Source organism: Salvelinus alpinus, chromosome 1 (assembly GCF_045679555.1).
Source record: "Salvelinus alpinus chromosome 1, SLU_Salpinus.1, whole genome shotgun sequence".
Classification (NCBI taxonomy): domain Eukaryota; kingdom Metazoa; phylum Chordata; class Actinopteri; order Salmoniformes; family Salmonidae; genus Salvelinus; species Salvelinus alpinus.
Genome location: NC_092086.1, coordinates 40,828,394 through 40,838,612, shown reverse-complemented (window position 1 = coordinate 40,838,612; position 10,219 = coordinate 40,828,394). Strand labels below are relative to the sequence as shown.

The 10,219-nt window shown below is 41.5% G+C and overlaps 2 protein-coding genes across 2 annotated transcripts in view; both read left to right on the top strand.

Moving 5' to 3' along the window:
- Positions 1 to 827: 827 nt before the first annotated feature.
- On the top strand, positions 828 to 3,974 carry LOC139575937 (importin subunit alpha-1-like). The gene is made up of 11 exons (XM_071401423.1): positions 828 to 888; positions 1,088 to 1,216; positions 1,346 to 1,486; positions 1,634 to 1,722; positions 1,826 to 2,091; positions 2,195 to 2,289; positions 2,486 to 2,752; positions 2,899 to 3,132; positions 3,247 to 3,429; positions 3,510 to 3,659; positions 3,755 to 3,974. Exons 2-11 carry the CDS (start codon positions 1,151 to 1,153, stop codon positions 3,842 to 3,844), a joined length of 1,581 nt encoding a protein of 526 aa, XP_071257524.1. The 5' UTR covers positions 828 to 888; positions 1,088 to 1,150; the 3' UTR covers positions 3,845 to 3,974.
- Positions 3,975 to 4,486: 512 nt separating this feature from the next.
- Positions 4,487 to 10,219, top strand: part of LOC139532423 (E3 ubiquitin-protein ligase SMURF2) — a 56,361-nt gene continuing 50,628 nt past the window's right edge. The window contains exon 1 of the mRNA XM_071330017.1: positions 4,487 to 4,686. Coding sequence (XP_071186118.1) covers positions 4,635 to 4,686 — 52 coding nt within the window. The 5' untranslated portion in view covers positions 4,487 to 4,634. The remainder of the gene's footprint in view (positions 4,687 to 10,219) is intronic.

Sequence of the window (10,219 nt, the reverse complement as noted above, 5' to 3'; positions counted from 1 at the left end):
GGTATTGTGTGTAGATTGATGAGGGAAAAAAAGATTTAATCAATTTTAGATTTTTTTTATTTTTATTTAACCTTTATTTAACGAGGCAAGTCAGTTAAGATCAAATTCTTATTTACAATGACAGCCTACCCCGGCCAAATCTTAACCTGGACGACGCTGGGCCAATTGTGGGCTGCCCTATGGGACTCCCAATTACGGCCGGTTGTGATACAGCCTGGAATCGAACCAGGGTCTTGGGTAAGACCTTATGATCTCATCAACTAGCTGCATCTATATAATTTGAATTTCCATTAATAGGACTGGTATTACCAGATGTGAGTCCAGTGACCCTTTATCCCCAGTTCCAGGCATTCATGTCTGGATTGTAATGCATATACGGAAGCACATGTAAATACTATATTCAGAGGTTGATGTTGATTATTGGTCATGATACAAAATAGTCAGTGTAATGTTTACCATATATTTTAACAGATTTTAGTTGTCTGGGTTCTCTGATTTTAAGCGTATCTTCTGGGCGGTTTGAAACCACTCCTTGAATTGCATCAGGTTTAGATATTGTTTTCCACACACATACCTAAGCAGAAAACACATTTTGAACGGTTATATTTAATAATACAAAAGCAACTGTTACAACATGAACTTGTTTGGAAAAATTGTTTCTGAAATGATACTGATAAGATACAAATTGTATTATGAGGGCATGGGAGTACTGAATTCTCGCGATAGGTTTCTACTGACAACACTTCCAGAGCGCCCTGTGATTTTTCAAAACAGTCCAATAGGGTGATGCTTTTAATCGAACTGACCAATCAGGGAGCTTTGTGACAGGAATTTAAAGGTCTGTACAAATTTTCTATGCATTAGCTAGAATTTCTGTAGAAGGATCGGGTAAGTGATTATATTTTGTAGTGGTTGGCAAATATTCGATGTACTTCTATATGTTACTGCTTTACTGTGTTGATGGGGTTTGCTAGCCACTCTTCCTGGTCACTTGTGACCGATATAACTTTATAGAAAAGCCAAAAACGTGTTCTTGGATCCTACCTAGCAGTTCGTATTATGAAGCTAATTGTTGCATTTCGTTTAGGTGCAAGAAAAATTATATTTCTTTATCAAACTACTTCGAACATTTTTGTCAATTTGCCCAAAAATGTCTGCTGGCAACGAGAACGGTGTCCGTCTGGACAAGTTCAAGAATAAGGGAAAAGATGCGAATGTAAGTGACATGTATGCATGGCACGTTTTTTTTTTTCTTCAATGTTTCATTTTAAATATGTGTTCATGGCTTGTGAGCTAAATGAATCTGGCTAGGCATAGTCAATGGTGGTTGCTGATCACTTTGCAGGAACTTAGACGCAGGAGAGTAGAAGTCAACGTCGAACTTCGCAAGGCAAAGAAGGACGATCAGATCTTCAAAAGAAGAAATGTCAACACTTTGGTCGACGAGGCAACTTCCCCACTTCAAGAGAAAAGCCAAAACTGTCAGGTGAGTTTGTTAGGCCTGTCTGTTTATACAATGCACATTAAATCCATTGGCGCTCAATTGGCCCAGCGTTTTAATAAGAATTTCTTCTTAATTGACTTGCCTAGTAAAATAATTCCAATGGAAACAACCTGTTGTCTTAATTTACAGGCCACTCGACAGTGGTCTGTGGAGGAGATTCTTGCTGGTGTGAACAGTAACAACCTTGATGCCCAGCTCAATGCCACGCAAGCTGCAAGGTAAAGTGATGGATGTAATGCTGTATTTGTGGCAGTGTTTTTATTTTTAAGTGTTGGCTACCATAATCATGACTTGTTGCTTTTTCAATTGTTCTCATTACAGGAAGTTGCTATCCCGTGAGCGACATCCTCCCATTGACCACATCATCAGTGCTGGGCTGATTCCTAAGTTAGTTGCTTTCTTGGGTTTGGAGTCACCCCCTATCCAGTTTGAGGCTGCCTGGGCTCTAACCAACATTGCATCTGGAACATCTGACCAGACCAGTGCTGTTGTGGAGGGCGGAGGCATTCCAGCCTTCATCAGGCTTGTCATATCCCCCCACCCCCACATCAGCGAGCAGGCTGTGTGGGCTTTGGGTAACATTGCAGGTAGCGCATTCCTCTTGTTACAGTATCTCATCAGTGTATAGAACCCTAAACTGCCAAAGTGATCTCCCACCCCTAACCTTGCATCCTTGATTTATTCTGTTAGGTGATGGGTCGGGCTACAGAGACCAGGTCATCAAGCATGGAGCTGTGGCCCCCCTGCTTAGTCTGCTTGCTGTCCCTGAGCTCTCTTTGTTCTCTGTAAGTATTCTTAGTGCCTAGTACTCTTAATGTGGTGACCCTTGGCAACCATTCATAACATGACATGATACAAAGTATTAGTCTTGTTTTTTGGTTAACTCATTGACCCCACATTACTTTCCTCACTGGCCACTAGGAGGTGCTGTAACTCAATGAATGAACAACTCTAAAATATTTTTGTCTTGATTCTCTGCAGTCTGGCTACCTGAGAAACATCACCTGGATGTTGTCAAACCTGTGCCGCAACAAGAACCCGTCTCCCCCTCTGGCAGCCGTGCAGCAGATCCTGCCCACTCTGGTGCGTCTGCTCCACCATGATGATAAGGAGGTGTTGGCAGACACCTGCTGGGCATTGTCCTATCTGACCGACGGGCCCAACGATCGCATCGAGGTGGTGGTGGTGCAGACTGGCCTGGTCTCCCGCCTGGTGCAGCTGCTTGGCTCTGGGGAGATCTCTGTTGTGGTATGTGCCCATTCTAGTTATCCTGTAGAGGTGGTGGACTGTCATGTACAATGATTAAGTAATCACCATATTTATATATTTCAACATTTATGGTACTATGTCTTTTTTCACCCAAGTGCTCACTGTCTTTGACCTGTCTCCCTCAGACTCCTTCTCTGCGTGCCATTGGAAACATGGTGACTGGCACGGATGAGCAGACTCAGGCAGTGCTGAACGCTGGGGCCCTCTCCATGTTCCCTGGCCTGCTGCGCCATCACAAGAGTAACATCCAGAAGGAGGCCTCCTGGACCCTGTCCAACATCACTGCAGGGAGAGACTCTCAGATCCAGGATATCATCAATGCTGGCCTGGTCCCTCTCATGGTAGATGTCCTACGTAAGGTATGTAGGTTTGTTTTCTGTAGTAATCTCTTAAATGATCAGATTTTCTTTTTCATAACTAGGAATGGTGGGATTTAAAAATGTATATTATTCCTCATCTGTTTTTCCATACAGGGGGACTACAAGACTCAGAAAGAGGCCGTTTGGGCAATAACCAACTTTACCAGTGGGGGCACAGTTGAACAGGTTGTGCATCTTGTTCAAGCTAATGTGCTGGAGCCTCTGTTGAATCTACTCTCAACAAAGGACAGCAAAACCATCCTTGTCATCTTGGATGCCATCACCAACATTTTCCTGGTAAGGGGACCATACCATTTGTACCCTATAACTGCAAGATTCGGGTGACGTATTTATTCTTAACTTGTTTTGTCCATCAGGCTGGAGATAAGATTGGTGAAGAAGACAAGCTGTGCATGATGATCGAGGAATGCGGTGGGCTAGACAAGATTGAAGCGCTGCAGTCCCATGAGAATGAGCTAGTCTACAAGGCCGCTCTCAACCTAATTGAGAAATATTTCTCTGGCGAGGTGAGCATTGTTGTGTAATGGTGACTAATTGAACCTGTCCTATTAGATGCTTTTTGTTTCCTTTGCCTCAATTTCTTGCACGTTCTGTTTTCTAGGAAGAGGAAGACCAATGTGTTGCTCCAGAATTGACAACTGATGGCTATGCATTCCAGATCAGTGAGAACCAAAGCACTTTCAACTTCTAAATACCACTTTTCCTTTAATCTCTACTGTATACTGCCACTGTTTGTCCTCTGTGTAATAATGGACTTCTATTCTCTGTCTGAAATGTACATATGTTTTATAAATGTCTGTAAATAAATTTCTTTAAAGGAATTCCAACTGCTGTAGTTTGGGTGGAATGGCAACACTGACTTCCAATTGAATATGAATCTTTATAGCTTCCACCCTCTTGTTTCTGTAAGAACTATATGCAAAGAAACACTGTTTTTGCAACGGTATCTGGACTGTGAGACTTTTTTCTTTTCTTTTTTAATAACACTAGCAATCCGAAATGTCACTTGTCTGACAAAGTTGTATTTTCTCGGTCATTAGCATCAGATCATTTCAGTTTAGCCAAGCCGTACAGGCAGATGTTTCCATCCCCATGTCGTCATTGGTCATTTACTTACTAGCCTCCCTGAAGTGGGATCTGCACTGAAGGGCGCACGAGCTCAACAGTTCAACTCTCGTCTGACTGGGAGGAGGACTGAATTCCAATCGTTCAGAAGCTGAAGCGCGCTGAAGATGTGAACTCGGGTCTCTTGGTTACTCAAAAATATTTAGTCGGCCAGAACCCTGATTTTCAAGAGTATTTGGTCAATCAAATGCACTCTGCGGCATCCTAGCTAGTAATTGTTTTTTGTATGTACGCGACAGTGATTGTGTGATCATGATGGCAGCAGTGCTGTCTACATCCGGGAAACAATGCCTTCACTCCATTATTGTTACTTCGGTCTGAAACTGGTTAGTCTTCAATATTAAGCTGGAAGCAAGATGTCTAACCAAGGAGTTCGGCGAAATGGTCCGGTTAAACTGCGTTTAACAGGTAAGACACAATGTTGAATGTTGTCCCTACACAAATGTGGCGAACTAGCGCTACCTAGCTACTGTAGCTAGTTTTTGTGTCGCTAGCCTAGCTAACTACGTTAGTTTGTAGGACAAACGTGTGTAAGAAAGGGTGCTTGCTGTGGTTTAAAAGTTTGGGCGCACTTTAATATTTCGGGTAGGGCACGTTAAGTATGGCGAATTAAACAAACTAAACTAAACGACACAGTAGCTAGCTAGATTACTTGGTAACGTTTCAGAAATATTTAAATATCTAATATCTAAATTAGACAGTTAGCTAGCTTGTGAAAGTTAGCTGGTTAGATACCAATCTAACGTTAGCACAGGCAATACAAAAGTAATTCGCCTGGGATTACTGTTGGTGGCTAACTAAATACTAACATTACTAGTTTAATCAAGCTAGTTATTAATAAATATTTGGTAGTGTGTGCGCAAGATTCAATTACGTCCACAATTTTGTGTAAGAACACAGTATAGATTATCCTGTTTCATTTTTAAACTATGCATGTACTATAATGTTAATGTGGGTAACTAACATTCTCATTAATTGCCATAAATGTCACTGTCCCACATGACTGTAGTCCTTGAGCTATAAATCTAGCTAATAAAACAATGCCATAGCTACTACACAATAAAATGTAAGCTTTATCTAGATGGCGACTAAATGAGCTTGATGGAGAGACTGTGGCTGCGTTTACACGGGCAGACCAATTCTGATCTTTTGCACAATTATTGGTGAGGGGAAAAAGATGGGAATTGGGCTGTCAGTGTAAACGCAGCATATCTCCCAGACAGTCCACATCACACTGCAAAATGGGGATCAACACCCCCCCCCCCCCCCCCCACAATACTGTGGCTATGATGCAAACATAGGGCCTCAACACACTCTCTGGGTCACTCTTATTTGATTTGTACCATTTCAACACAAACAGTGAAACGTTTACATGAGATTAGAGGTCGACCGATTTATGAATATTCAATACCGAATATTGGAGGACCAAAAACAGCCTTTTTTTTTCTCCCTTCCCCTAATGACTACTGAATGAACACTTAGTTTAACTTAATACATCAATCAAATAAATAATGGAACGTGTTCAATTTGGTTTAAATAATGCAAAAACAAAGTGTTGGAGAAGAAAGTAAAAGTGCAATATGTGCCATGTAAGAAAGCTAACGTTTAAGTTCCTTGCTCAGAACATGAGAACATATGAAAGCTGGTGGTTCCTTTTAACATGAGTCTTCAATATTCCCAGGTAAGAAGTTTTAGGTTGTAGTTATTATAGGAATTATAAGACTATTTCTCTCTATACCATTTGTATTTCATATACCTTTGACTATTGGAGTTTCTTATAGGCACTTTAGTATTGCCAGTGTAACAGTATAGCTTCCGTCCCTCTCCTCACCGCTACCTGGGCTCAAACCAGGAACACCTCGACAACAGCCACCCTCGAAGCAGCGTTACCCATGCAGAGCAAGGGGAACAACTACTCCAAGTCTCAGAGCGAGTGACGTTTGAAACGCTATTAGCGCGCACCCTGCTAACTAACTAGCCATTTCACATCGGTTACACCAGCCTAATCTCGGGAGTTGATAGGTTTGAAGTCATAAACAGCGCAATGCTTGAAGCATTGCGAAGAGCTGCTGGCAAAACGCACGAAAGTGCTGTTTGAATGAATGCTTACGAGCCTGCTGGTGCCTACCATCGCTCAGTCAGACTGCTCTATCAAATCATAGACTTAATTCTAACATAACACACAAATACGAGCCGTAGGTCATTAATATGGTCGAATCCGGAAATCATCATCTCGAAAACAACGGAAATGTTCCGTATTTTATCTAATGGGTGGCATTCATAAGTCTAAATATTACTGTTACATTGCACAACCTTCAATGTTATGTCATAATTACGTAAAATACTTGCAAGTTTGTTAGCAACGAGCCAGGTGGCCCAAACTGTTGCATATACCCTGACTCTGCGTGCAATGAACGCAAGAGAAGTGACACAATTTCACCTGGTTAATATTGCCTGTTAACCTGGATTTCTTTTAGCTAAATATGCAGGTTTAAAAAAATATATACTTCTGTGTATTGATTTTAAGTAAGGCATTGATGTTTATGGTTAGGTACAGTCGTGCAACGATTGTGCTTTTTTTGCAAATGCGCTTTTGTTAAATCATCCCCCGTTTCGCGAAGTTGGCTGTCCTTTGTTAGGAAGAAATAGTCTTTACACAGTTTCTAATGAGCTAGGCGGCCCAAACTGCTGCATATACCCTGACTCTGTTGCAAGAGAAGTGACACCACTTTTCTCAGTTAAAATAAATTCATGTTAGCAGGCAATATTAACTAAATATGCAGGTTTAAAAATATATACTTGTGTATTGATTTTAAGAAAGGCATTGATGTTTATGGTTAGGTACACGTTGGAGCAACGACAGTCCTTTTTCGCGAATGCCACCGCATCGATTATAAACGCTAGATAAACTACAAATATCATCAACCATGTGTAGTTTACTAGTGATTATGATTGATTGTTTTTTATAAGATACGTTTAATGCTAGCTAGCAACTTACCTTGGCTTCTTACTGCATTCGCGATACAGGCAGGCTCCTCGTGGAGTGCAATGTAATCAGGTGGTTAGAGCGTTGGACTAGTTAACCGTAAGGTTGCAAGATTGAATCCCCGAGCTGACAAGGTAAAAATCTGTCGTTCTGCCCCTGCACAAGGCAGTTAACCCACCGTTCCTAGGCTCATTAAAAATAAGAATGTGTTCTTAACTGACTTGCCTAGTTAAATAAAGGTGGAGGGGGAAAAAAGGGGACCAATGTCTGTCCACATGTCTGTCAGTTGAACTGAAGTGTTTTTCCCCTTCCGCCGTCTTCTCCACAGGGAAGGTTTCTTTTAGAAATAGGCTATGTAAAATTGCACAGTGTTATCCATATGCGCCTCCGCAGCCGGACTCGCTCTGGGCAGGGAAGGACGTTGTTTAGGGAGTCAGCGCTGTGGTGGTATGTCCTCTTTACTGGACTACCCATTAGTGATGGGAGGGATCGATAGTAGAGGTCGACCGATTATGATTTTTCAACGCCGATTTATTGTAGGACCAAAAAAAACGATACTGACGAATCGGACAATTCTTATTTATATATATATTTGTAATGATGACAATTACAACAATACTGAATGAACAATTATTTTAACTTAATATAATACATAAAATAAATCAATTTAGCCTCAAATAAATAATGGAACATGTTCAATTTGATTTAAATACTGCAAAAACAGTGTTGGAGAAGAAAGTAAAAGTGCAATATGTGCCATGTAAGAAAGCTAACGTTTAAGTTCCTTGCTCAGAACATGAGAACATATGAAAGCTGGTGGTTCCTTTTAACATGAGTCTTCAATATTCCCAGTTAAGGAGTTTTAGGTTGTAGTTATTATAGGACTATTTCTCTCTCTACAATTTGTATTTCATATTCCTTTGACTATTGGATTTTAATTCCCCTGCCCCAATTTCGTGGTATCCAATTGGTAGTAGTTAGTCTTGTCTCATCGCTGCAACTCCCGTACGGACTCGGGAGAGGCGAAGGTCGAGAGCCATGCGTCCCCCGAAACGCAACCCAACCAAGCCGCACTGCTTCTTGACACAATGCTCATCCAACCCGGAAGCCAGCCGCTCCAATGTGTCAGAGGAAACACCGTACACCTGGCGACCGTGTCAGCGTTCACTGCGCCCATCTCTGCCGGCCAAACCCTCCCTAACCCAGACGACGCTGGGCTAATTGTGCGCCGCCCCATGGGCCTCCCGGTCGCGGCCGGCTGTGACAGAGCCTGGACTCAAACCCAGAATCTCTAGTGGCACAGCTAGCACTGCGATACAGTGCCTTAGACCACTGCGCCACTCGGGAGGCCCCCGACTATTGGATGTCCTTATAGGCACATTAGTAATGCCAGCCTATTCTTGGCAGTTGATAGGCTTGAAGTCATTAACAGCGCAGTGCTTGAAGCACAGTGAAGAGCTGCTGGCAAACGCAGGAAAGTGCTGTTTGAATGAATGCTTACGAGCCTGCTGCTGCCTACCACCGCTCAGTCAGACTGCTCTATCAAATATCAAATCATATACTTATAATAAACACACATATGAGCCTTAGGTCATTAATATGGTCAAATCCGGAAACGATCATTTCGAAAACAAAACGTTTATTCTTTCAGTGAAATACAAAACCGTTCCGTATTTTATCGAACGGGCGGCAACCCTAAGTCTAAATATTGCTGTTACATTGCACAACCTTCAATGTTATGTCATAATTATGTAAAATTCTGGCAAATTAATTAGTCTTTGTTAGGAAGAAATGGTCTTCACACAGTTCGCAACGAGCCATGCGGCCCAAACTGCTATAATGGAACATAAATAATGGAACATGTTCAATTTGGTTTAAATACTGCAAAAACACAGTGTTGGAGAGGAAAGTATACCCTGACTACTTGCACAGGACGCAAGAGAAGTGACAATTTCCCTAGTTAAAATAAATTAATATTAGCAGGCAATATTAACAAAATATGCAGGTTAAAAAATATACTTGTGTATTGATTTTTTTTTTTTTAAGTCATTGCTGTTTATGGTTAGGTAGACGGGTGCAACGACAGCGTTTTTTTTTTTGCGAATGCACTTGTTAAATCATCACCCGTTTGGCGAAGTAGGCGCTGATTCGATAAATTAACAGACACAGCATAGATTATATGCAACGCAGGACAGCTAGATAACTACACATGGTTGATGCTATTAGTAGTTTAACTATTCTAATATGTATCAAATAAAAACAAAGCCGGAGATATTAGCCGTGTATACTGAACGCTTATCATAAGACAATAGGGAGGTGCTTCCCGCGCCTAGGTAGAGAAAGGAAATTCTGGACACGTCATTCCAAGAGGTCTTGTTCGACCCCAGATCAAGCTAGACACCCCATTCCACCATCCACTGCCTGTTGACATCTAGTGGAAGGCGTATGCAGTGCATGCATATCCATAAATATAAGGCAATTCAATAGGCAGGCCCTGGAACAGAGCATCGTTTTCAGATTTTTCACTTCCTGTCTGGAAGTTTGCTGCAAAATGAGTTCTGTTTTACTCACAGATATAATTCAAACAGTTTTAGAAACTTGAGTGTTTTCTATCCAATAGTAATAATAATATGCATATTGTACGATCTAGAATAGAGTACGAGGCAGTTTAATTTGGGCACGATTTTTTCCAAAGTGGAAACAGCGCCCCCATATTGACAAGAAGTTAACTAGTGATTATGTTAATATTGTTTTTTTATAAGATAAGTTTAATGCTAGCTAGCAACTTACGTGAGTTCAGCAAGGAGCCACGGTAACAGGTGGTCAGCCTGCCTCAGTCTCCTCGTGGAGTGCCATGTAATCGGCGTTAAAAAATGCAGATTACCGATTTTTATAACTTGAAATCCACCCTAATTAATCAGTCGACCTCTAATCGATAGTTACATATTGGGATTT

Coding starts and splice junctions, on each gene's coding strand:
- LOC139575937 (XM_071401423.1), top strand. CDS start 1,151: ATGTCTGCTGGCAACGAGAACGGTGTCCGTCTGGACAAGTTCAAGAAT. Junction 1,487..1,633: donor AGAAAAGCCAAAACTGTCAG/GTGAGTTTGTTA, acceptor CTTAATTTACAG/GCCACTCGACAGTGGTCTGT. Junction 3,133..3,246: donor TGGTAGATGTCCTACGTAAG/GTATGTAGGTTT, acceptor TTTTCCATACAG/GGGGACTACAAGACTCAGAA.